A 26701-nucleotide genomic window follows, 5' to 3' on the forward strand; every position below is an offset into this window, starting at 1 on the left:
TTGATGAGAACCCTAAGGGATTTTGAGAGAATGTTCATTAGACTGATGCAATTTGATGATTTGACATTTTCGCTCCACAGTGCTCCAAATTGGGTCCTGATTAGCCTGTCAAAATTTAAACTCATTTAGTAAGAAACTGACTTGGCACTAACAAGTTTATATAGAAATTACAATGGGAAAACTAAAAGTTTGATTTCCATAGTAGTTTCCAGATAAACTTCAAATGGTTTGTGCCAAGTGTTTCTTTCCAAATGAAACAAATATTTTGGGAGGCTAATGAGGACGCGATTCGGAACCGCTTGAGCACTGTGGAGTTGGAGAGAACGCCTTGGAAATTATCAGGAGAACTTCAATACATCTCTGGAAGCATTGTAGGGAAATTTTGTGGATAATTCCAAGCGAATTTTGGAAGAATGCTGCAATGCTGAGTAAAGTTCCTAACGAAATTACAGGAGAATTCCAAGATATGTCTAGGCAGAATTACAATTTTACAATTGTTAGTACATGTTTCGGACATAAAATGCCATCTTTATTCTACACATATTGAAAATAATCAAAATCCAAATTTCGGTTTTAAATTGCCTTGCCACATGGGAATCCGTTTAGTATTTCACCACAACTTCCTCCACCGGTTTACGATGCAAATCCGGAACCGTACATTCGTCGGAAGCGTAGCCGACCGGAAGCAGCACCAGCAGTTTCTCATTCACCGGCCGGCCGAGCAAGTTTCTCAGCGCCGGTCCACAGTTCAGCGGAGTCGTAACGAGCGAATTCAACCCGGCTGCCTGCAGGGCACACAACAGTATACCAGTGGCAATCGAGGTGGAAATTTCATTGTAGTAATGCTGCTTCTTGCCACCGTCCGCTTTGAATCCGTAGGTTTGTTTGAAGATCAAGATCAAGTACGGTGCCTCAGTGAGGTATTCCTTGACGTGGTTCGTCTTCAGTGGCCGTAAATCCGTTGTCCACTGTTTGGACATTCGCTGCTGGTAGTTGACCAATTCTTCCGCCTCGATAATTTCGCGTACCTGAGCCTTTACGTCGGCATCCGATATAAGACAGAAAGTCCACGGTTCAGTGTGGGCGCCACTGGGGCTTGTTGCGGCAGCATGGATACATTTGTCAATAACTGAAGCATCTACCGATCGTGTACTGAACATACGCACACTGCGGCGATTGTTGACGATTTCGTAGAAGTGAGTTGCTGCCTTGAGCGGATCCTTATTCAAGGTGACGGTGGCCCCAGCGAACGGAATGTGCTCTGTCTCTTCCAGCACAGGTGTTGGGTCGAATTCGCCCGAGTCGATTTCTGCAATGATATTGGTCGAAACATGAATTTTTTTGAGTTTCTTTGGCAAAGGAATTGTGAGGTTTCACATGAATATTGCATGGCAATGTATCTGATTTTAATATCAGCAACTCACAATAAATTATTACTACATCACACACAATAAGTAGCTCACTAAGTCACTCAGAGCGCATTACATGTGCCGCACTCTCGCAAACTTCGTTATCAAAAAAGTTTGAAAGCTAGTAAAATAATAAGGTAATATTATTAGTTAAACATATCTAGTAACAATTACCATGCACAATACGAACATATTACAAATCTATAAATCTACCAGTTGAAAACATTTGGCTTACCACCCACATATTCAATTCCGTCTAGTTTCTCCTTGACCGCATTAGTAGTTGCAGTGCTACTATTTTCCTTGGTCTTTTTACCACCATAGCGATTCTTATCGTAGAGAAAGATGAACAGATACAGTACCACCAACACAGGAAAGATATACTTCCAGCAGCTGACGATCAGTGATTGATCAAAGGCGCGGGTAAGTTCGTCCAAAAGGTTCATTTTCAGGAAATTCAGATCCAATTATTGAACCGCACAAAATGGCACTGCCAACTACAATCTCTTCACTAATCTGCGCTAAGTATTAGTCACACGCGCGTTTCACTTAGTAGGTTACGATCGCGTTAAGTTCTTAGCCAGAACTGAGAGCTACGTTGCTGCTTCTATGCCTGGAGAGCATATACAAAACACAGAAGTTCTCTCAACTTTTCATTAACAGTTTGTTGTGCACTCTGGTTAGGCTCTATTCTCAGCTGTAGTATACAAGTGATTTAGAAGATAGCTAGATAGAGATGGAATAAGGGCGTAACAGTTTTTGTAAACAATAACTTCTGTCGATAATTTCCAGAAAGTAAAGGCTCGCCCACGCAAATCAACATCAACATCGGGTAGGGGAAAATTTCCCCTTCGAAATGATTGTGTTGGTTTGCGGGAGCATGCCTTGAATTCATAGAAATCATCGAGAGAAATTATTGTTTACAAAAGCTGTTACGCCCTACTTCCAGCTCTATCTAGATAGAGAGACATTGAGACATTCGCACGCTATCGGTTAACCTTTGAACGTTATTGTTTATTTGTTTTGCGAGACATTGGAATAAATAGATAGAAGCAGATTAGCAAGCTCAACATTGTGCACGCGTTTCAAGATAAGATATTATTTTGGTGCAGAAAAAAAAACCAGCGGTGGTTCGGTATGCTTAGATACTCCTCACACGTATCATCACTATCGGCAGACATAGAACTATTTTTTTAGTAAATATGCATTTGTGAAATTCTTAACAATGTATCCATAATTCTAACAATCAAAAGCCTTACCAACTAGCTTCTACTGAGAGTCCCCGCCTTCCGGCAATTGCCAGCTTAACTTATTTACAGCTCGCTCCTCGACCTTGTTCCATCTCCACCTTCATGGTCGGAGTCTATGAACAGATCCAACAAATTGACTCCGACCAGCTTGTCAGCTTTTGCATTCGCCTGAGCCACGAACAGTTCCTTAAGAAATTGCAGGTCTTTTTTCTGATTCTCAATTTTATCCTCCAGAACCTGGTTTTTGATCAGTAGTTCCTTGACCTTAGTCTGATTTTCCTCCGTTCGTTGTTTGGATTTTACACGGCTGCGTTTGACCGCCTGCAATATTTATGAAGTTCAATGTGAAACTGTTTACCAATAACCAAGGATGGCGAAATCAAGCAAGCCGGGCAAAAAATTGCTGATACGTACCTCATTGTTTTGATCCCGTTTGTTACGATACTCGTTGGTTGTGGTTGCCCTACGCTTCGGTGCCATTTTGCGCTGATCACTTACTGTGTTTAATTTGTAATTTTTGGAAATTTTAATGATGTTTTCGGAGTTACAATTGTTACACCATAATGAGTAAACCCAACAGAACAAGACGTCTTATTTATTTGTTGCTAAATTTGTGACGGAGCCAATGAGATTCACTCAAATCTGAGTTCAGTTTACTCATAAATTACAAAAAAGTGCAGGAACTCAGCGATGAGTAAATAAGCGTCATGTTTTCCTGTGGAAAACCTAAAAAATTGCCGGAATATGAATAAAAATGACGAAAATTTTACCCCGCCTATGAGTAGTACCAATAGACTGAGTGAATCCAATCTTGACTTTTCTTTTATTCGGGAAATTTTTCCTAGAAAAACCAAAAAAACTCAGGAAAACACAGAAGGTCTCTCAACTTTACTCTGTGCTGATCTCTTGCACTTTTGCAATTTATGAGTAAACTTAACTCAAATTTGGGTTGATCTCATTGGCCATATTCGAGAATACGGTGAGTTCACAACTTCATGCACAAACGAAGCAAAACCATCAAAACAAAACAGATCTTTCAACACGATGCAGGGTAACCCCAGCGATGCTAAAAGGTACGAATGGACCATGTTTTGTTCATAATATACACAGAATAAAAAAGTTGTTTAATAAATATTACATCCACATTCGACACCCTAATAAAAAAATTTATGGTTAATTTGCTTAACGACGTGTTTGGGGTATCATCCAAACCATTTGTGGAATAGTTCTGTTATTTGGGTTATCGTTCGCTCATGGTATTTTTATTAGGGCAGCCATTACTCGTATTCATCGGACGTGTGCTCTTTCTGCTCTGCTTAACTTGGTGGAATATTGTAGCGAAAATGAGTGTCAACGGCGCCGGTGGTGTATTGGTAAGCGTGATTACCTCTCACCCCAGCTGGCCTGGGTTCAATCCCAGTCTGCGCCGCCGGGATGTTCTGAGGCATAACATATCGATCACGCCTTCCTTCGGATGGGAAGTAAAGCCGTTGGTCCCCGGTTCATGAGTTGATGGGTCGATAGGTAAGGTCCAGGTGTGGGAGCTGCCTTCCTGGCGTCGGTAGCATTGGTGCTCAGCACGGAAAACAAGATCGACGGAAAACAAACAAAGGAAAAAAAATGAGTGTAGTTTGTAAAAACACATTTGTTGTTGACTTCAGTGTCCTTCCAGTTCGTCCCAATAGATATCTCCAAACGCAATCTAACGAACACTAAAATCCAACATCCATATAAAAAAATGAAGAAGAAGAAGAACCAAAAAGGTATCGCGATATCAAAACTACTTAAAAAGGTAGTGTGCGGTCTCACGCACACTTTTGTGCATCTGGAGAACCACAAACGAAGTGACAGACGGAGCGGCTCGAAATTTGATTTGACGCACTTTCATTTGAAACTTTCGAGTGTACCTCACGGCAACACTATCTACTCATATGTACTAGCTTAAAGTAGTTGATGCTATTGGGGCACCGCCTGTTATCTCTTTTCCTCTAACGAAAATTGAAAGGGAAAGCCTGTTGTCAAACAGCATGTCACTATGTTGTGTTCATTGTTATCTGCACTTCTTTTGTATAATGGAAGACCATAGGCCGAAATGATTAGGGGTAAACACATCGAGTTAACATTTGCTTACAAGTAAACGATGTTGAGCTGTCAATGACTCGCGCTTGTTGGCGGCAATTGTTGTTAAAGATTTCATCAGTCGGTGCTTCTAACCAAAGTCACGCTCATTCGCGACCGAGAAGACATCGTTGTTGGACGCCAAACAGGACCTGCCCATAAAAAACCAATGATTTTGAATGGAGATTTTTGTTAATTAGGGGCAGGAGGGGCATAGTGAGCATTCCGCACTTTGGCTCTGCATCTCCAGCTGCATGAAACAAATCAACTGGTAGTAGGTTCAAAATCATTATGATATTGATCCTACCACCAACCAATTTGTTCCGAACGGCCGGAAGACCATGTTGGTGCATGGGATGCTCACTATGCCCCTCTTACCCCTACCATAAAATCACAACGAAAATCATGGTATATGAGAAATGTACAGTAAAAAAGGGGGGTTGTTAAGCATCTTAACATTGAAAAAATTGATTTTTCTCGAACAAATTTGATCTCATCAAATTAATTTTCATTGATAATTGTATCGTTAAAAACGAAATTTATTTTTTGTCCCGTCCAATAATTTAACAATAAATTTTTAATGTGCCCAAAATTCAACCGTAAAAATCATTTTAATTTCGGTATTTTATTATATTTTTTTTGCGGCCATACTCGGTATGCATTCGCTCCTCCGTAGTGGAACCGGAAGCTCTCGACGAGGGCGATCTGAAGGAGGAGAATATTCCGGAAAAGTAAGTGAAGTCAAATGAATATTTTATTTTATTTGTCCCATGGACGCCTCGTGGGAGCCTGAACCGAATGCATTCAACGATCAGTTGGAACGTCCTTCGGAGTGTGACGCTGAAGAGCACAAACGAAGTGACAGACGACTTACTGGCGAAGAAATCCATTAAAATAATGTGGTTCACTGTAATAGAATTTTATTGGAAGCTTGTGCCATCATCCACCAGATGGGTTAGTTTTTTGTTTTGATTTGAACAAAGTTGATTTTGTGTGCAATGATTCTTTGACAGTGTGCAAAGAGTGCGTATCATTTTGTCATTTTTTTATGCATTTCAGTTTTGAGTAGAGTGAAAGAGATAGAACCAAAACGTTCTAGTACATTTGGTAAAAATGCTAGTTCAATCTAGTAGTAGTGTTGCCATGTGGTACAATCCAGTAGAAGTGGTGTTGCCTTGTGGTACACTAAAAAATTGCAATAGCAGGTTAGTCACCAAAGTTTTCGAGCCGCTCCGTCTGTCACTTCGTTTGTGGTAGAATTTTCTTGGAAGCTTGTGCCATCATCCACCAGATGGGTTAGTTTTTTTGTTTTGATTTGAACAAAGTTGATTTTGTGTACAATGATTCTTTGACAGTGTGCAAAGAGTAATATCATTTTGTAATTTTTTTATGCATTCCAGTTTTGAGTAGAGTGAAAGAGATAGAACCAAAACGTTCTAGTACATTTGGTGAAAATGCTAGTTCAATCCAGTAGTAGTGTTGCCATGTGCTACAATCCAGTGGTAGTGGTGTTGCCATGTGTTACACTGAAAAATTGCAATAGCAGGTTAGTCACCAAAGTTTTCGAGCCGCTCCGTCTGTCACTTCGTTTGTGCTGAAGAGTGTCGATGGTGGTATGGGCGAGATTACGATTGCAAGCGCTGGGATCTGATCCTGTGTGCAACGTGCGGTTCGACTTGTTGCCACGATCAGTGCATGGAGGTTCCCTCGAAGAACTATGTTTGCACCTTTTGTCGTCCGATTGTTGGTGATAAGAGCGGAAGCAGCAAGACGGGCGGAAGTCGGTAACGATAGCAGAGAGGGGAGTTCTAGGGGCCGATCTCGTGGCAGACGTCATATTGAATCGGATGATTCAGATTCTGAAGAGTCAGTTGCATAGACGACCAAACGCAAATCTCAGAAGAGACGAACCACAATAGACAGTGACGACAGCGATTCCGATCTGGTTTCTAAACGAAAGAAACCAACGTCGAAGCGACGGCTGTCCACGTCTTCGTCTAGTTCTGCCTTGCTCGTTTCTTCGAATGGCGAATAAATCAGTCTGGAGGAACTGGTCAAGAAGATTCCACTCGAGATTCCACTGCCACGAGGAACTTCCATCGAAAAATTGCTTCGAGCCAAACCGGTCGTAAGGCTCGAGAAGCTCAGCTCGGAAAAGATCAAATCGTCAATTGACTTCTACGGACAATGAAGACGAAGCATCCTCCTCCGGATCGTCAACCGTGTGAAGTTAACAAAAAGCAGTGCCGAAAATCGATGGTAGAATTGCAGTCGATCAAAGAAGTCATCCGTTCCGACACGGACACGCTAACGGAAGCCTCGGTGGAAAGGAGATCGTGCGTCCCAAGACGCCTTAAAAAATCTTTTGAAAAGCTAATTGAAGCTTTTCTGGTCAAAAACCGTCCCACGAAAACGGTCCAGACTCGCTGATCCGGAGTACGTTACGTTATTTTTTTCATGTGTTTCACTTATACATTTTTGCCAAAACATCAGCCTTATACAATCCATAAGACAAACCACATAGGTCCTATAAGAATGCATAAAAGGTATGTGTGACCGCTTATACATTCCATTTGACGCATGATCTTCATTAACTTTTTGCAAGGCGTCTGCTTATTAGTTGACTTATACATTTTATGAATAATCAGCAATAGAAATTTGCCAAAAGGTATAAGGAGATTTCCTCGGAGATTTCTATCCGTGTGGCCTGGTTTTATGCGATGATATAAAAACAAAATTTGCTAAACAATATGGTTCATTCGTACATCTCATTCTCGCTGGGTTACTTTTCCGATTCTGTTTAGTTTCTTTTGCTTCGTGCATCGGTCTGTGCTTATGTAATAGGGTGGTTCAAAATACCGATTTTGCTCCACCAATCTCAATCATTTTCAAATCAGGTCCTGATAATAACCCTAATAAACAAATATCATAAACGAACAATAACCCAAACAGTCGAACTTTTTCACAAATGGTTTGGATGATACCCCAAACACGTCGTTAGGCAAAATAACCATAACAAATTTATTAGGGAAATCTCCCAAAATTTGAGCTTATTTGGATGCATATTCATACTGCACTGGCCCTTTAATGTTTATATGGGAATTAATATGGCAAAGGTGAACTTTTGTTCTCGTCGTTCTAGCCCTTCGATGCAATGATTTACTGAGGCAAATGCTCGGGCAAATGAACGTAAGGATTCCATAAGAACCACTTATGAATTGCTTACAGCACAAATCTGAAAATTGACAGCGAGTGCAGTATGAGTCCGCATCCATATGAATTAAAACTTTGAGATTATTTTTATTTTAAATCCCAATCGCAAAATCGATATTTTGAACCACCCTAATATGTGTATGGAGCAGTGGAACTCGTATCACGAAATTGACAGTTAAACCAAAACAAAAAAAAAATCTGATTGTGTTGAATTTAGTCTGAAAACTTATTGAATATTTTGCCCAAAAACTAATTCGGAAGTGCTCAAACACAGCAAGTGATCAGCATAAAATGCCTCCAAAGCGGAAAGCACCCACGACCGATGAAGATGACGACGACTACCGTAAGAAACGCGACCGAAATAATCAGGTTCGTATGAGCCAGGCATTTCAGCCTGATTTCGTCATCCTGTTTACAAAAGATTTCACAATACAATGTTCCAGGCGGTCAAACGGAGTCGTGTAAAATCCAAGCAACGAACGGAGGAAACTCAGGTGAAGGTCAATGAGCTACGAATCAAAAACCAAATTCTGGAGGATAAAATTAAGAATCAGACAAAAGAACTTAAGTTTCTGAAGGAACTGTTCTTGACACAGGCGCAAGCAAAAGCCGACAAACTGGTCGGAGTCAATCTGGCGGAACTGCTGAAGAGCTCCGATGAAGAGGGGGACGATGAGGGTGAAGGCGGAAGCGGGAAGAAATCGGGAAGCGAGCAAAAAACTAGCAAAGCTGGCAGCAGTCGGAAGGCGAGGACTTCCAGTAAAAGCTAGTCGGTAAGGCTCTTGATTGTAAGAATTTAAATGTCTTTTGTTCAAAGTTTATCTAATGAATATGTACTAAATGTTTTATGTCTGTCGGTATAGTGATGATTCGTGTGGAGAGTATCGAAGCATACCGAACCTCCTTAGAATTTTCTTCAATGTCTTGTTTTGGAACGCCTGTTCAATACTGAGCTTGATAGTCTGCTGCGATATCTATTCGTTAATAGTTAATACGAATGGGGCCTCGTATAGCCTAGTCGGTAAAGACACGGTATTACCAAGTCGAAGGCGGACACAATTCCCGGTCTGGTCATGGAAATCTTTCGGGTTGAAAAGCAGCACTGTTTGCAATTATGTTTTTCTTCAGAGTTCACGGCAACCACATTTTTTTTTGCATTAGCATCGAATGCTTGGGGTTCGCAACAAGTTTTAAATTGACGAGTAATCTAAGATTACTTTTGATTTCGCAAAGTAATCAAGGTAATCGTAATAATCACAAGTAATCATGAATAATCAATGGTATAATTGAAGAAGGAGTGGAGCGAAAAACTACTGCTTAGATCGAGGCTTAGATACAGTTTACCTGATGTAAACTCATGTTAAATAAATTTGAGTTCTACGTTTGCTCTAGACGTTTTTTTATAACGACTACAGCCTCTCACCAGTTATCCAATAGGCTACGACCAACAAAGTGTACCACAGCAAATATGTACGTTTCGTAATGAAGGGAAACCTTCACCGATTCTTTCGAAGTCAGCCGAGTTAGTAGAGTATGAATCACTATTAAAACCGATGATATCTGAGAAGTTTGTAGCCGATTTTTAAACCGACAAAGATGAGGAAGAAGAAACGCAGTCAACCACTAAAGAATATGATTTCATGGACTGTAGCAGTTTCACCCAAAAAATCGGAACAGATTACGATGAAGTATTTGACCCGTCGTTAAGCAAGTAACATTCTATGGCCTTAACGTTAAGAGGGCGTACCCTGGGGGTGAGACAGCTTTTGATAATGAGTAATATTGGAGTAAATTTTGAGTAACTCTGAGTAACTCGAGTTGCTCAATATTCAATGCACTGTGACATAGCAACCTGTTAGTTTTGACTGCATTCCACGATTGTCAAACAAAGACGTTTGACGAGGAAAATCTACGTTCATCATTTAACAACATTACATACCGGATTGCCATCCACAAAATCCGTGTTGCAGCCTGCAAAATCTGTGTATGCTTATCATTGATTTACGATGATAATAATGGGATTTTCAAGTGAATATGGAGTTGAAATAATTTAACGTATTGATGCCGCACATTTTGGCAGAGGTTTCAAAGACTACGGCTTTATGATTCCAGGACTGTATTGCTCACGAATGAAAACTGACGTTTTTTATGGTAGTTTTTCTCTTCCTTTGCATCGCGTTTCACTTGTGACTTTGAAAGAGAAGAGAAAGAAATAATTGAGGAGTTACAGTTTTCACAAAGTTTAAACCGAGATTATTGGAAAGATCATTGGATAATAAAAAAATTAAAAATTTACTGCTCTATCAGAACAATTCAAACTAGAATTCGCAACTCGTGTTAACTTATTTATATAAGATGCTGAAATTAAATCATACATTTGAAGCGGTTAAGATTCTTAATCTTCACCGATTTTGCTTGATTGGTCAAATCTTGAACAGGCTTAAAACTAAAAATAGGTCTAATCAACACTTTCCAATTCATGATCATTATAAGAGTCAATGCCAAAACTGCTAATAGAATGCTAAATTAACCATCGAAAGAACACACCCTTGGCAATTCGTAATAAAGCACGCCAACTAACGGGTTCATTTCTCGGGATCATATCGGAAATATCTTTTTCTGATTTGTCAACTTTATTGCCCACGATAGTAGAGACCACGCATATAAGAGAAATTCATACTGAAAAGAAGAGCACACGGATTAATGAGTATTTGATGCAAGAATACAAAAAATAAAATACGGATAGGATTACCCTGACACTCTGACAGATAATGTATGTTTATGCTGATTTAATTTTTAATTTCTTGACGAATGTGAGACTACTTTGATCACTTTGAGTAAATATGAGTTACTCAAATTTGCTCACTGTGAAAATATTAACTGTGAGTTCAGCCGTCTTGCCCCTAGGGCGTACCTAAACGGAGAACTTCAAGAAACTGTCTTCTACGGCCACATGAAGCTGGCTTTGATTTTAGAGATACGAATCTGGTGTGTCATCTTCAAAAACAAGCCACCTACATCTGGACTAAGAACCTTGATAAATTACTACGTAAACTCGGTTTCTAACCATCGGAAAACGATTCGTGTCTGTACTCGAAGCACAACTGTGATGACACGATGCATCATGCCTACTTTGGACTCCGGAGGACGCTTCGGTCGCATAAAATTCGCCGCCGCACGAAGTTGACTATCTACAAAACGCTGATTAGACCGGTGGTCCTGTACGGCCACGAGACCTGGACTTTGCTCGTGGAGGACCAACGCGCCCTTGGTGTTTTCGAACGGAAGGTGCTGCGTACCATCAACAGTGGAGTGCAGATGGATCTAGTGAAAATGGTTCTCAAAAGTGACCCAACAGGAACAAGCAGAAGAGGCGCAAGGGGCAAGGTGGATCGACCTAGTAGAGGGCGACCTGCTGATCCTTCGCAGACTACGAGGCTGGCGACGTGTGGTCATGTATCGACTAGAGTGGAGACGACTTCTTCGGACAGCAAAGGACATCAAGGTATTGGTAAGGTAAGGAAAGTTATTACGACCACAGCCTCTCACCAGTAATCAACTAGTAATCACGGGACAAATCATGAGTAATTCGGTGTGGTGCAGAGTCACTCAAAATGGTTGTCAAAAAACAAGGCTACGTCCCTAAACAGATTCGATCAAGCACAATAAAACATTAGCACCGACGAACCGACATGCCACAGGAGCATTTCGTTTGTCCACAATTCGATTTGTCAAACGAGCGATTCGAACTTTCAAACAGGCGATCAGATCTGTCAAACGAAGTGAGACGCAAACCAAGGCCATATAAATTCTACGTGGGTTCGTGTCTACTCATGATATGACGCGATCAGATGAGTAGTGTTACGTTTAGTTTTGGGTAGTATCAATTCGCTCATAAGCATTTGGGGTATGACATTATTGATGCCTAATCTCCCGTGAGCGTGCATAAGCAAATTATGCCACATGGGCCGCATCGCTTGAAAAGCAAAGAAAAGCGAAAATTATCTTGCCCATCATTCCGCATTGACGTTGCTGACAACGCTTCCGCACGCACACACACAAGTACCAGCACAGTAAACATCAGTGACAGCATAAAGGGAGCCAGAAGAAAAGTGCATTCGCACAAGTAGCACGCAAAACGGCGTGGTCGATAATCGCGATTGCCGTGATAGTAAGTTGGCAGTGTAAAAAACTGTGTTCTCGGGCGCGAGCAGCTCTGTGCGATCGAAGAAGAACGCACCGGATGGTGGATCAACGATCAAACATCGTTGAAGCTTGCCGACGACAGATTAACCGGTAAGTTAATCAAAGAAAGTAAAGGTAGGAAAATTCACACTCTCCTCTCTAAAGTGCGCTCAGGCCAAGGCAACGACGCCAAAACATGATCTCCCGGACAGACGCTATCGGTGAAGAACCACTGCCTGTGGCTAAAAAGGCCTTCAAACAGAAGTAAGTCGCTTTACTCCAACAGTCGCCACATGAAAACTAAGGGGATATGCGCCCCAGGGCCTTTTGTTCTGATTGCTATTCCGCAGGTCGGACTACTCAGCTGCACGAGGGCCAGTGTGTCTGGGCTGTGCGTGATTCTGGCGAGGTCATCGTAGACACGACGGATGAGAGTTGTCCGGACCGGACTCTAAACCACGGAACAACGGGTGGTCATTGTGCTGTGTGTGTGTGGAGCAAGTCAGACGGACGAGCCGCGGAACATCAGTGCGATAATCCAGCGGCGGTAAGGGTGCACCCAGCAGCATTGAGTGAGTACTCTTAAGAAAAAGTAAGCGGAAAGAAGAAGAGAAAAGATGTAGGAAAGTGAGAGCAGCAAAGGCCGAAGAAAGATAGGAGATGAGGTTAGGCAGGAGAAAACCATGCCGGCACAATAAAGCAATGTAAACGTCAATGCTAACCCAATTTTGATTTCGTTGGTGCACACTTTCCCAGTGTTTGCGTGTTAGCCCATTCAAAGGTAGTCTGCTCTACCGCTACCTGTAAATTGCAACAGTAGCTTGCGGTAGTGTTTAACGTATTTTAAATATGGTGTCTTGGGCACGAGTTTGAATTTAACTTGCATGAGCTGTCATGTATGTAGGTTCAACACTCAAAATTTTATCCTTAAATTAGATTTTAAAGAACTAAAACTATAGTCGCTATATTCATATCTGGCTCAGGGGGCTGGCAACCCTATATCAATCCTATACGTTTGACAGTAGGCAACATCACGGGCCTTATTTAAATACGGCCCGCCTGACGTATACATGTCAGAAAGGGACAGAAAATCGTGTTATAAGCAGGAAGACAAGAGCAGATGATAGCATCAAAACCCGAATTTAACCACCTATGGTGTGATCAGACCCTTCTTACTTATTCAAGTTTATTTATTTTATTGTCATTATCAGTGACCAAGCCCCCCACCCCCGCGTCATCCAGTGACGCTACGCCACTGCCTGGGGGTACCCGGAATATATCCGGGTGTAGTTTATTTGGTGAGGCTACCAATCACCTTATCATCGTATTTTAATGTGATTTAATGGGTTTTAATTCAATTCATATTCAAGCAACTTCCCCGGGGTACCCGGAACATGTCCAAGTGTGTCCAATGTGGTCTGGAACACTTAACACGACTTGCATTGATCTTATTTTTGAATTCTGTAGTAATTTGATGTGTCGCATGATGGTTTTGATACGTTTTCCGTTAAATCCAGCGTGAAGGGCCATATTCACCGGATCTTATTCCGGGCATATCTCCGGAACCGGTTCACCGATTCCAAAACCGTTCAATAGCGTTCAATGGGACCCCAAGACCTATCATTTGGCGCCGAGTTTGTCCAAATCGGTTGAGCGGTTGCTGAGAAACGTGAGCGCATTTATTTCGTTACATACACACACACATACACACATACACACACACACACAGACATGTTCCGATCTCGTCGAGCTGAGTCGAATGGTATATGACACTCGGCCCTCCGGGCCTCGGATCGATAGTCGGTTTTTCAAGTGATATCTATACCCTTCTTTGTAAGAAGGGTAAAACATGGCTGCCAGCCAGGCCCCTGGTCTGGCTGAATTTGAACTGTCAAATAGCGGAACCAATCGAGCAAATCACGACCAACGAATCGAGCAAATCACGACGAACAACAGAAAAGAGCACATCATCGCAATAGCTGAACAAATCTTAGGGAACCCTTTTCTCGTGACTCAAGGCTCGTCTACGCAAACTAACACCATTTTTGGGTTGGGGAAAGTTTTCCTTATCCGATGATGCTGGTAATTTGCGTTCGATTGGCCATGAAAGAATAATCAACGTTTTGTTTATAAAAGTTGATAGTACCTTTTCAATTGTTGGTCTAAAATATATTGAATTGGTTCCGCTTTTTGATAGATCGAAATTCTATCCGCCAGACTATGAATATAGCGACCACAGACAAACATACATAACACATTGAATATTTCTCACTGTAAAACATCGTCGCTAAAACATTACCGCCATCTGTTGAGTACACTGTGGTGGGTAGTACGCTGAACAGATGGCGGTAGTGTGTAAACTTCAAACGCAAGGGAATTGACTATGCGCGCCACATGTGGCGGTACTACCAACTACGATACTTTTAAATTGACTGTTAAATGCTTGTTCGATGAACAACTTGCGAGTGTTATGTCTGTTTGTCTGTGTAGCGACTATAACTAAAACAAGAGTATTTTAAAGGTTGGCGAAATTTATTGATACCAATGATAAAGTACTGAGGGAAAGCAGCAAAAGCATATTCAACCGTTTGACTTGATATTGATAATTTTCTAACTTGGCAACATTTTAAAGCCTATTCCAAACTTTAATCACAGACAAACAGACGTAACTCTTCATTGTGTATCTTCGTTCATGCATTTAACGGTTGATTTGAATATTATCAGTTCCGCGAACTACTCGCCGCAGCGCTGGCATCGGATAACTTTGACGTTTCTATATATTCTATAGAACTTTTATGCAATATTGTTTACGAGTTAGCGAACAAGCTTGTTTTCCGCGAGAAGCCAGAGAGATGTCGCTACTGAGGTTATATGTTTTGAGATACGATGTTTTCAAGAACAAGTTTTTCAAAGAGTTACGTCTGTTTGTCTGTGCTTTAATATTGGCTCAATCAAACAATTGCCTACAAATAATGGGAAAGTTACGAAAGAGTTCTCAGTTTTTCTCTGGAAAAAAGCGCCGATTTGTAGGCGGTGTTGAGAGGATGTAAAGGCAAAATCTCGGGCAAAATAACATAAAAATTTAAATTTATGAACTCCGGACCGCTTAGATCACGAGTAATCACAATTAATATTTGTAATCACAATAGGGTTTGATCTAATTTCCGTCCTACTCAGCACAACCCGCGCTTTGCCTCTCTTTTTTGGACGAGTTTAAACAAAAAATGGAATATTTCTGCCAAAGATGACTTGCAAATTTATTCACCTTTCCATACGTACCGTTGGATTTGATAAAGAGTCACAAATTGTTGAGGTATTGTCTAAAATCTAACACTGCTTCTTGATTCTAAATTCGTTCTACGAGTTTCAATTCCGTCCTAACGCATTGCAACGCCATTAGATTTTCTTCGTCCTACGGATAAACGTAGAAAAAGGGGATTCACTAGGAGCGCTTCTTTTGTTTTGAGAACAATGAGCATAAATATTCATACAATGCGCTCTAACAGGGTTTATGTTGTAGCTAATGTACTAACGCATCGGAACAAACCTATTATTGATTTGTGCACGGTGAAATCATTGATATTATTGATCTTTTCTGATCGATAGAACGGAAATGGGCGATTGCGACGAAGTAGCGCTCTACCCTAATCGTTGTAATCACAATAATCGTTGTAATCAGAGTAATTTTGATAGTATATGAAACAAGGACCATAGTTAGGAATACTATTTTGCAGAAAACAATTATAATCAATATAACCACGCTTATTACTTTTAAATCTACTATGAATTCAGTATAGTTGACTATGAATGTTAACAAATTTACTATGATTCTGGAAAAACTACTATGCTTGCTCAAAATGCATAGTAATTTTGTAGAAATAGTAGTAAAATTAAATGAAATTGTTTTCTGCAAAAATCTATTGGTGAGGGATTTAATTTAAACCAGCAATATAGTTTTTTTTTTCCAATTCCAGTGTAGTGATGAAATCAACTTGGAATTGTTAAAGACAGAAAAACAGCATTAAGCATTGACAAACAAAAGTTCGGAAACTTAACAAATTTTGTTCTTCGTAACAAATCGCAGCACACCCCTGCAAGGCAACATAACCTCGCTTTCAAGAATCAAAACATAACGGGCAAACGTCAAAACAAAAGCACGAAACACGACTCGCGGCGCACATTCGGTTCATCGCGCACATGTACGACACGGTGAATAGTTTACAACAAAAAAAAAAACTCTAAATTGTTTGCAAAATAGTGCATTTTCGGTGAAATTCGTGTAAATTTTATAGTGCATGATAACGGGGTGGTGAAATGGCCATTAAGGAGTCGAAAAAGCACGGTAAAAAGCGTGATTTTGGTGGGGAAAAGTCCGAGTCAAAACCGAAGCAAAAGAAGAAGATCGTTTTCGGCGATGACGGAGAACAGAAGGAAGTTCCAGTGGAGCAGAAGGTAAAAGCGGACGCATCCAGCGAAGGAGATACCAACCAGAAGAAGGGAAAGAAGTGGAACAAGGATACGAAGGAGGTTCGGGAGGATGAAGCGGAAACCGTTGAGAGGAGATGGTACGAGCACTTCGATGGATACAACACGGTCGGGGAGTTGGTGGAACTGAAGGATGCAGAGATTGCCGAGTTGAGGAAGCTTTGTCGGGTAGCTTTCGAGGCCGAAAGTCGTGCTCTGATGAAAAACAATCCGTCGGATGCCAAGTGGTTGCTGACAGCCCTGGAGAAAGGTACCTCGAAGGATAGGGCCAATGCGGGAGCGCTGCTGGTACAAACGAATCCTCTATGCAATCTGCAGGCGCTGGAAACGGTGGTAGCGATGGTCAAGTTGTCCAATAAAGGGCATCTAGATGTGATGGAAGTGCTGACAGAGTTGATGCTGAATTCGGTTATGCCTTCATTCAGGAAGCTGATTTCGATTCCGTTGAGAGGAGCGGATTGGAAGAATGTGAAGAAGCAGGAGCTGGAGAAGGGTCTGCGGGATAGAATCTTCGCCTATTGGCACTTTGAGGATGCCCTGAGGGATGTTTATTTCACGTTTTTGAATAACCTTTCGACGGTCATCCAGACGGGTCAGGACAATAGCAAGATGAAGGTGATCCAGCATGGTTCCAAGCTGTTTACGACGATTCCGGAGAAGGAAGCATATCTGCTGACAATGTTGGTCAATAAGCTGGGAGATCCGTCCAAGAAGGTCTCTGTAAAGGCGTTGTTTCATTTGACGGAGGTGGTCAAGAAGCATTCGGCCATGTGTCCGGTGATTGTGACGGAGACGGAGAAGTTGCTGTTCAGGAATAACATTTCGCCAAGTGCCCAGCATTATGCGCTAACGTTCCTGGCTGCGATCAGTAACCATGGGGATTTAAACTCGTGCGAGAAGATGATAAACATTTGCTTTTGCTTCTTCAAGATTTTGACCGAAAAAGGGGAGGTAAATTGCCGGACCATGCAGGCTATTTTGGCGTGTCTGCGGAAAGCGATTGGTAACATCAAGAAGGATGTGGATATAACCAATTTTGTCAAACCGGAAGTCATGAACACAGTCTACAGGATGATTCATCTGGCAGACATTTCGATCGCCTGTCAAGGTCTGTCGTTGCTGCTAGAAATTACCGAGGCCAAAGGAGTGGAGCAGAATCGCTTCTATAATGCACTGTATAGGAAATTGCTTGATCCACAGCTGGCCACCGTGGGACCGCGCATATCGAACATCTTTTTCTACATCATCCATCGGGCAATTCAGAACGATCCGATACCGGACCGTGCGCAGTCTTTCATCAAGCGACTACTGCAGGTTGCATTCCACTTTCCCCCGGCCAAGGTGTGCGGAACGCTCATCGTGATCAGCAAGGTTCTTCGGAAGCGTAAGCAGCTGCATATGGATGGACAGGTGGCTTCGGAAAATGGTCAAAGCGAGGTCCCCGATGGTGGGGAGAGCGAGGTTGAGAATGAAGAGGAGGACAAAAAGCCCTCGATCAAGAAGGAAAGCACCCGAAATGTCACGCACTATGATCCGTACCACAGAGCGTCGGAGTTTTCCGGGGCAAAGTACACGGTCAAGTACGAGCTGGCAAGGTATCTGGAATATTTTCACCCAACGGTCAGGACCTTCGCACAGAGCATAATCGATAGTAAGTATATAGAGTTAAATGGGATGTCGGCATGTCGAAAAAGTTGTGTAATTTTACATTTAATCGGCGGAAAATGTGAAATTATCAGGACTCCGCGAGGAATTTCTTAAATTCCGTGCAGAATTTGGAGAATTCTTCACGGAATTTACCGAATTCTATGAGGATTAGCAAATTAAGAATTTCTAGAAGGAACCTCACCAGCAAAAAATCCTTGGGAAATTTCTAGGCTTCGGTTGGAGATTCCCAGAACTGCGTGAGGTATTTCCAGAACGTCACGAGGCATTCTTAAAATGCTGATAGGGATTCCCAATATTCCATGAGAAATTCCTTGAATTTAGTGAACTATTCCCAAAATTGCGTGAGAAATTTCTATTATTAGTTTGAGATTCCCAGTTCGTGAGGAATTCTCAGAAGTTTGTAATGTATTCTCTGAATGGTAAATTTCTACAATAATTCTATTCGATTAGAAGTTCAAAGATGTAGGAATTCTAAGAATTCTGCGAGGAATACTCGGAGTTTGGTGAGAAATCTCCAATATTCTTCGAGGAATATCTAGAATTTAGTGTGTGATTCCCAGAATTTTGTGAGAAATGCCAATAATTCTGAGAGGAATTTACAGAACTGCGTGTCAAATTTTCGCTATTATTTAAGAAATTCAAGCAATTCTGTAGACATTCTTAGATTTCTAGAGTTAGATCCTAAGAAGAACTATCCGACATCTACGAGGATTTTCCAAAACTTAGCAGGAACTCCTAGAATTCCATAAGAAATTTCTATAATTTAGTTTGAGTTTCCCAGAATTGTGTGAGGAATGCTCAGCACTACGCGAGATATTCTTAGAATTTACCGAAGATTTTTCAGAATTCCGTGTCAATTTTCCACAATTTGATTAGAAAATCTCTATAAGAAAAGATAATAATAATAATTCCATGAGATATTCATAAAATTTTGTAGAAATGCCCAGAAATTCTCTGAGGAATTTCCAGATTCTACGAGGAATTTCCAGTATTCTGCGTGTAATTCCCAATATTCTATGAATTCCTTTAAATATCTAGAATTCAGTTTAAGATTCACAGAGTCGTGCGTGAAATTCCAATAATTCTAAGAGTAATTCCCAGAATTTTGCGAGAAATTTGCAAAACTCCGTGTCGAACTTCCACAATTCTATAATAAAACAACAGAATCATGCATGGAAGTCCAATATTTCTAGGAGAAATCCCCCACATTCTGCAAGGATTTTCCAGAATTTCACAGGAACTCCTAGAATTCCATGAGAAATTTCTAGAATCTAGTTTGAGGTTCCCAGAATTGTGTAAGAAATTTTCAGTAAAATTTTCATCATTCCACGAAACATTTACATAATTCTGTAAGAACTCCCAGATTCCTACGAGGAGCTCCTAGAATTATATGAGACAATTTCAGGATTCTGCGACAAATTCCCTATAATTTCAATTCAGTGAGGAAATCTCAGAATTCTGCGAGGAATTTGCCGAACTATGTATCATATCCAACAGTTCTTTAAGAAATTCTGTCGGAATTTCCTTCATTCTGCTTGGAGTTCCGAGGAGATAATTCCGTAAAAACTTCCCAGATTTCAAGAAATTTTTTGTTTCACCTTGTAGCAGAAATTGTGCCATCCTAGAATTTTGAAACCAATTGCCAGATTTCGAACGCTCTGCTAACGCCCCGGTTCCCATTTTTCAGACTCTCCCCTGACCTACTTCGGTGATCCGCTGAGAGATTTTTCGCTCGGGCACTTCCTGGACCGGTTTGCGTTCAAGAATCCGAAGAAGCCCAAAACCGAAGAGAACGCCGACGGTGAGCAGGTGCCGAAGAAGAGGATCCTGGGCGTGACCCAGCGGAAGGGCGACTACGTGCCGAGTGGATCGCGAGGACTGCCGGTACATTCGCTCACCAAGGACCAATGTACCGAAGACGAGCGGTTCATCTTTCAGTGAGTATCCGACGTTGCTTCTAATGCGATTGATCTATACCAGAAACTTAACGGTTGCATTCCCAAACAGGTTCCTGGAGCAGAAGCGGGAGAAGCTGCATGAGGCCAAGGAGGAAGCCAAGGCCAGGAAGGCGGAAAAGGGAATCGTGGACGAAGATGCCGACCTGTCGGATACGGAATCGCTGGATGACGATGAGTTTGATTCGTATCTGGATCGGCTGGGCGTACCTGGAGGCGAAGACGGTGGAGCAGACGTGGATCAGGAGGTGGACTTTATGAACGAGTTTGAACAGGATTTGGCCAAAAAGGCGGAGAAAAAGAAGAGCAAACGGGGTGCTGCTGCCGAAGAGGATGAGGATGATGAAGACTTTGGCGGTTGGGATAATGTGGACGGTGAGGACGATGATGACGATGATGATGAGGAAGCCGATGACGACGAAGGCGGAGCTCGTTCAGATGATGAGCTCAGTGACGGCGGAAGCATTTCTTTGGATGAAGCTGAAAGCGATGAGGACGAACTGGACGATGATGACGACGACGGCGAAGAAGAAGACGAGGATGAAGACTCCGACGAAGATGCACCAAAGTCCAAAAAGAAGCGAAAGGAGGGTGGTCTGAGCGATCGAGATTTCCAGAAGAAACTGAAATCAAACGATTTCAATTCGCTATTTGCCGCGGCGGATGACTTCTCGGAAATGCTGGAGAAGAATGTCGGTTCGAAGGACAGCAAGTCGCACGGCACCCTGGGGGAAATCTTCAACAAGGACAATGCGCCAGTCAAGCAGATGGAATGGGAGCAGGCTAGGTTCAGCGGTAAGAACCGGATGCAGAGCGGTGGAAAGAAGCACGGTTCGTCATCCGGTGGTTTTGGTGGCGGCGGCGGCGGCGGCAGTAAAAAATTCAAAGCCGGAAGGGTGGACAAGAAGAAATCGTCGTCGTCGTTCGGGAAGAAGAGCGGTGGCAAGGCGGGAGGTAAGCGAAGAAAGTAGATGATTATTTAGTAGTTTTTGGTCTACGAGTGTTAATCTGGTAGATGTTTGAAATATTTTTCCTTTACGTTGTATAAACAAATTTCGTGAGTACATTTTGCGGTGTAGCTTGTCAGTTTCCGAAATCCTTGACTTGTAGTAGACGTAATTTTCGGAATGCCATATGAACGATATTGCAAGAAGTCGATCTTATGTTTGAGCCAAGTGCAGAATACTCAAAGGTACGGCCGGAAGTCTCTAAGGGTAAATCCAAAGGAATCTGAAGGCAAAACAGTTCAGTGGGAGTTAGGTCTGAATATATTGGGCTTTATCACGGGTGTCACTACACGGTGATAAGGAAGTGATATTGAGAATAAGAGCCGTGATTGCCGTACAAATCAAATGGGAATCACTTCAACGTGACGACAAGTGACAAGTTTTCACCGTGAAGTGACATCCGTAATAAGCCCCATTGTGTCAAGACTGATCCTAATGGAAGAGTCAGAGGTCCTGATACGCACACCGAAGAGAGGACTGACTTGAACAGAAGGAACCAAACGGTTACATGTTGTGTGAGTTTTGGGATCTGAATAGTGTAGTTCATGAGGATTTTTTTTAACAAACTAAGAGGATGGATAGTGGTCGATACTATAGATACTATAGATTCCATAGATAAGCGGCAGCACAAAAACTTGTTTTGGCAACCATGAAAAATAAATGAACTTACTGGCATCCGTGAAAAAAGTTCATGCCATATCATAGAGCTCTTCGTTGTACAGTATTGTTTTGTTTCGTGCGTAAAAGTTCAAATGAAATGCAAAGCAATTCTTTGCAACAATGTGTCGAGGAATGGTTTACTTCATCTTTCCTTCTTCCGTTGTCTGCGAAATAAATCAAAATGTGGAGTGTGGAAAGCGTTTTGTGCCCATAATATTACAATACTTCTCCCTCAAACAACACCATGATGACGTCATGCTCGTTTGGCTGCACTAACTGACAGTTCGTTTGGCTACATTATACTTTTCCTCCGCTTATCTATGGAATCTATAGTATCTATAGTCGATACCAATAGTTGCTGGTTAACTGGGTTTGTACAAACTGAGTACCGGTTTTGCAAGTCGACGTTCGTTGTCAAGAGGCAGTCAGATTCGTTAGATTTTGACATAAGGACATCCACCTATTATCTACGACTTATATAATACTAATCAATAGGTCAATGGGAATGGGAATTGTGGGTTCGAATCCCACCGGTGCCCTTAGATTTTTCGCAAATTTTCTCACACACAGTCTCTTACCGATGAATATGTGTTTACCTCTCAGTATGTTCAAACTATCTTATAGCTAATCAATAGGTACTATGTATAAATAAGCAGGTATCCAACTGCCATGTCACATATGGCCAAACAGGCAGTTGAGGATTGACCCCTTCCCATCTATGGTTAAACATGTTGATAAATCGTTGAAAGAGTGCAAGGCAACATTACGAGGCAATTGAAAGTTTCAAACCCTATTCTACCTAGGATCAAGGGTTTACCAAAGATTCACAAACCAGGAAACGAAATGAGGGAGATTATCTCCGCTGAAGGATCCCCCACTCATAAGCTTAGCAAGCTAGTAAAGGAATTTCAAAATATGCCTAACCCCTTGCCTTGCATTAACTTGCTCAGTTAACAGCACACAGGAATTCGCAAATCAATTTAAGGCATCAGGAGAGATTCGGGAAGATGAAGTCATGGTTTCATTTAATATCACGGCACTTTTTCCGAGCGTACCAGTACTCGTCTTTGTATGGAGGAAAATTATTTCATTTTCAGAGGAAATTTTTATAAACAAACTAAAGGTTGGAGATGGTTACCCGGAAAAAAATAACAAAAAATATGTTTGGTGAAATAGTGTTAGGTTTTGAACACTTGTAAATTTGTTATTTATAGATGAAATTAAAATCCAAATACGCCAATCGATAGGATATTACATTACAAATCTGCTGAAATAAATATTTTTTTTTTTTATCAATTTTCCACAAAAACTGAAAAATGTACAAATGATAATTTTATCTCTGTTTTCATGAAATAAACTATTTTCCCTAACCCAGTCGTCATAATCGAGTGCCATTTGGTTGTACATCGTTCTGCTTGAACCTGAAAAGATATAAAACAGCGCTGCTGTCGTGCTTTTGCTCATTGTAATTCGCTGCCAGACTGTTGAGCAGTACAGTCGACGTCTTTACTCTCACTCTCTTCGTTCGCTCGATTGCGTTGTTCCGTTTTTTCTCGCGTTGAATAGTGACGCTCTCGCTAACCCAGCCATGGGTAAAAAATCGCGCGGTGGCGCGAGTGCCAGCAATCCCGGGAAACGGTCTAGGCCTGAAGACAACAGTGACAGTGCGACAGCCGCGAAGAAGCTGCTCGACAACAATCGATTCTCCGTTCTGAAGGACGGTGCAGAACAGGTAACGGAAACAACAGGACCGCCGAAGAAGGACAGAATGCCGCCCTTCTACGTGATCCTCCCGGATGGCGGGAAAAAAATAAACTTCTTCATCACGCAGGGCGTCCGGTGCACCATCCAGCTGTGCACGGAAGGATACAAACTGATGGTTCCGGCATTGAAATATTACAAGGCGGTAAAGACCATACTGGACCAATCACAGGTGGAGTACTTCTCTCCCGACATCGAGGCTGTTAAGCCGTTCAAGGTGGTCCTGCGCGGACTATACGACATGGACACAGGCGTCCTCTTGGAAGAGCTGGTGGCTAATGGACTGAAGCCGGTCCAAATTCACAAGATGGCCCGCCACAACAAGGCCGTCAAGTACCGCGATCAGCTATACCTGGTCCACCTTGAGAAGAACTCAACAACTTTGATGGACCTCCAGGGCATCCGCGTCCTGTTCAACATTGTGGTGAAGTGGGAGTGGTACAAGCCGGTCAGCCGTGGAGTCACCCAATGCTCGAACTGCCTGGTGTTCGGGCATGGAACGAAGAATTGCCATATGGTCAGCCGCTGCATCAAGTGTGCAAACAACACAAAACCGACGCCTGCGACAGACTCGATGAAGCCGATGCAATTTGCGCCAACTGCGGTGCTGATCACAAAGCTACAAGCAAGGCCTGCCCGAAGCGCACCGAGTACATCGAGATCCGGACGAAAGCATCGATGAGAAACCAGTCTGGCCGCAAGAAGGTGCCGGAAATTAATGACCAGAACCTCCCACAGATACCTCGACGACCGATTACAGTGCTGCCACCGCTGCCACTCAATCAACGATTGGCTGCTGCGGCGGCCACTACCGCTCAAGTTCAAACTGCCAGAGTCCCTGCAAGCTCAGGCCAAGAGACGACCACTGCTCCAAAGCCGCAGGATCTCCCCACAGCCCCTGGGCTAAACTGGCGTCAGGATGGACCGTCCCTACCGCATCCAGAAATCAACGATGGTTCGTGGTTCACCGCAGCGGAACTAATCATCTTCCTCAAGATGCACGACATTGCCAACACCATCAAGAACAAATCCGACCAGCTCCAAGCTGTGGCTACCTTCATGCTAAGTTATGGACCGTGAAACCATCAAGATCGCCAACTGGAACGCTTGCTCGCTCAAGAGCAAGATCATCGAGCTCGTTGACTTCCTCAACAAACAAAACATCGACATTGCCGTTATCACCGAAACCCACCTGAAACCGGAGATAAACATCTACCTTCCTGACTTCCGGCTTCTAAGACATGATCGAACCAGCTCCGGGGGAGGAGGAGTGGCCATTGCTGTAAGGAGAAACATCTGCTGTCGGCTTCTGCCGATCTTCCAGCTAAAAACCAAGTCTCCACTCCTGTCGGCCCTATCACCATCATTGCGACGTACTGCCCCAAGCAAGTCACCATCAGGGACGGGTCGGCAGCAGACCTGCGGAGGGACATCATCAAACCAACTCGACGGCGCGAAAAGTACATCATCGCTGGCGACCTGAACGCCAAACACCAGGCTTGGGGCAACAGTGGACGCAACCAAAACGGCACCATCCTGAACGACGACCTGCAAGAGGCTCGCTACGCCATATTAGCGCCGGACTGTCCCACCCAGATAGACATCTTCATCAGCAACATGGGAGACAACATCTCGCTACCTGTGACCCATCAGGAGCTGAGTTCGGACCACTATTTCGGAGGCTCATCCGTCAACCGAATCCAAGCTTCCCGACGCAACTACCATCGTGTCAGCTGGGAGCAGTTCCAACACTGTGTAGACTCCACTGTCGACTACGGTGACGCCCGAAGACGTTGACCGGTGTCTGCGTTCCATCGAGGTGGCGATATCCCGGGCCAGGGAACAACACGTGCCAGTATCCAGACAGGTGACCAATACTCTGAACCTTGATAGAATTACCAAAGATCTCATCAGACTCCGTAACTCCATCCGAAGGCAATACCAGCGTTCTGGTTTACGTGTCTTGAAGACCCATTGCAATCGTCTTACAAAAACCATAAAAGCCAGGATGGTGGACCTCAGAAATCAAGATTTTGCTAACAAGATCTGCTCTCTCCCAGATTGTGCAAAGCCCTTCTGGAAACTAACGAAAATCCTTAAAAATAAGCCAAAACCCATTCCACCACTGACCCCACTGGATCGTCCCGGCGACCCAGTGGTTCATCTGATAACTCCTGAAGAAAAGGCTGCCGCAATAGGTCAACACTTCGTCAGCTCCCATAATCTCGGACAAAACATCGTCAGCCCTCATGAATCTGAGGTCATCAGATTCCTAACATTTTTCCAGAGGAATCTGAGATTACGGCTGACGAACTGTTGGCCTTTATCAAATCATCTAAAAACATGAAGGCCCCAGGTTTCGACAACATCCTATCTGGAACTCAAACACTTGAGTTCCAGATTCTACAACCATCTGGCACTGATTTTTAATAAGTGCCTCAGACTTGGCTACTTCCCCTCGTGTTGGAAGTCAGCTAAAGTCATACCCATCCGGAAACTTGGGAAGGATCCGTCCTCTCCTTCAAGTTATCGATCAATCAGCCTTCTCTCAGGGTTATCAAAACTGTTCGAAAGAGCAGTCTACCACCGGCTCCTAACATCTGCCGAACAAAACAACATCTTCCTCGAGGAACAGTTTGGTTTTCGGAAAGGTCGTTCGACCGTCCACCAGCTGACTCGAGTGACAAACATTCTCAGACGGAACAAGTCTGTTTCGAAAACATCTGCCATGGCGTTGTTGGACGTTGAAAAAGCGTTGTCTGGCATAATGGCCTGGTGTTCAAATTGCAGCAGTACAGTCTTCCAATCTTCCTAGTGAAGATAATAAACAACTACCTATCGGACAGGATGTTCAGAGTCTCTCTGAATGGCATCACATCGGATGCTTTCAACATCGGTGCCGGGGTTCCACAAGGAAGCATCCTTGGCCCCATTCTATTCAACCTGTTCACCTCCGATATGCCGGCTCTCCCTGATGGTGGATCGTTGTC

The 26701-nt window shown here is 42.8% G+C and overlaps 4 protein-coding genes across 4 annotated transcripts; 2 read left to right on the forward strand and 2 right to left on the reverse strand.

The window, feature by feature from the left end:
• Nucleotides 1-576: 576 nt before the first annotated feature.
• On the reverse strand, nucleotides 577-2008 carry Iyd (Iodotyrosine deiodinase). The gene is made up of 2 exons (XM_065226121.1): nucleotides 1645-2008; nucleotides 577-1309 (listed from the first exon to the last, which is right to left on the reverse strand). The coding sequence occupies exons 1-2, from the start codon at nucleotides 1853-1855 to the stop codon at nucleotides 603-605; spliced, it is 918 nt and encodes a 305-aa protein (XP_065082193.1). The 5' UTR covers nucleotides 1856-2008; the 3' UTR covers nucleotides 577-602.
• A 237-nt stretch (nucleotides 2009-2245) lies between these two features.
• LOC135704577 (CCAAT/enhancer-binding protein gamma-like) lies at nucleotides 2246-3284 on the reverse strand. Its single transcript, XM_065226038.1, has 2 exons — nucleotides 3074-3284; nucleotides 2246-2980 (listed from the first exon to the last, which is right to left on the reverse strand). The coding sequence occupies exons 1-2, from the start codon at nucleotides 3137-3139 to the stop codon at nucleotides 2723-2725; spliced, it is 324 nt and encodes a 107-aa protein (XP_065082110.1). The 5' UTR covers nucleotides 3140-3284; the 3' UTR covers nucleotides 2246-2722.
• A 4947-nt stretch (nucleotides 3285-8231) lies between these two features.
• LOC135704578 (CCAAT/enhancer-binding protein homolog 2-like) lies at nucleotides 8232-8765 on the forward strand. Its single transcript, XM_065226039.1, has 2 exons — nucleotides 8232-8359; nucleotides 8434-8765. The coding sequence occupies exons 1-2, from the start codon at nucleotides 8282-8284 to the stop codon at nucleotides 8758-8760; spliced, it is 405 nt and encodes a 134-aa protein (XP_065082111.1). The 5' UTR covers nucleotides 8232-8281; the 3' UTR covers nucleotides 8761-8765.
• A 7610-nt stretch (nucleotides 8766-16375) lies between these two features.
• Noc1 (Nucleolar complex protein 1) lies at nucleotides 16376-21292 on the forward strand. Its single transcript, XM_065226087.1, has 3 exons — nucleotides 16376-18311; nucleotides 20016-20265; nucleotides 20336-21292. Exons 1-3 carry the CDS (start codon nucleotides 16490-16492, stop codon nucleotides 21252-21254), a joined length of 2991 nt encoding a protein of 996 aa, XP_065082159.1. The 5' UTR covers nucleotides 16376-16489; the 3' UTR covers nucleotides 21255-21292.
• Nucleotides 21293-26701: the final 5409 nt, after the last annotated feature.

Source organism: Ochlerotatus camptorhynchus, unplaced genomic scaffold (genome assembly GCF_037179485.1).
Source record: "Ochlerotatus camptorhynchus isolate MF236.1 unplaced genomic scaffold, CSIRO-AGI_Acam_v1.1 ptg000244l, whole genome shotgun sequence".
NCBI classification, from domain to species: domain Eukaryota; kingdom Metazoa; phylum Arthropoda; class Insecta; order Diptera; family Culicidae; genus Ochlerotatus; species Ochlerotatus camptorhynchus.

Bases quoted from the DNA above. Each gene is read 5' to 3' on its own strand.
- Noc1 (XM_065226087.1), top strand. From the start codon at position 16,490: ATGGCCATTAAGGAGTCGAAAAAGCACGGTAAAAAGCGTGATTTTGGT. The intron at 18,312-20,015 runs GTAAGTATATAG...CCCATTTTTCAG, and splicing joins CGCACAGAGCATAATCGATA to ACTCTCCCCTGACCTACTTC. The intron at 20,266-20,335 runs GTGAGTATCCGA...ATTCCCAAACAG, and splicing joins GACGAGCGGTTCATCTTTCA to GTTCCTGGAGCAGAAGCGGG.
- LOC135704577 (XM_065226038.1), bottom strand. From the start codon at position 3,139: ATGGCACCGAAGCGTAGGGCAACCACAACCAACGAGTATCGTAACAAA. The intron at 2,981-3,073 runs GTACGTATCAGC...TAAATATTGCAG, and splicing joins AACGGGATCAAAACAATGAG to GCGGTCAAACGCAGCCGTGT.
- LOC135704578 (XM_065226039.1), top strand. From the start codon at position 8,282: ATGCCTCCAAAGCGGAAAGCACCCACGACCGATGAAGATGACGACGAC. The intron at 8,360-8,433 runs GTTCGTATGAGC...ACAATGTTCCAG, and splicing joins AACGCGACCGAAATAATCAG to GCGGTCAAACGGAGTCGTGT.
- Iyd (XM_065226121.1), bottom strand. From the start codon at position 1,855: ATGAACCTTTTGGACGAACTTACCCGCGCCTTTGATCAATCACTGATC. The intron at 1,310-1,644 runs GTAAGCCAAATG...ATATCATTGCAG, and splicing joins CGGAATTGAATATGTGGGTG to AAATCGACTCGGGCGAATTC.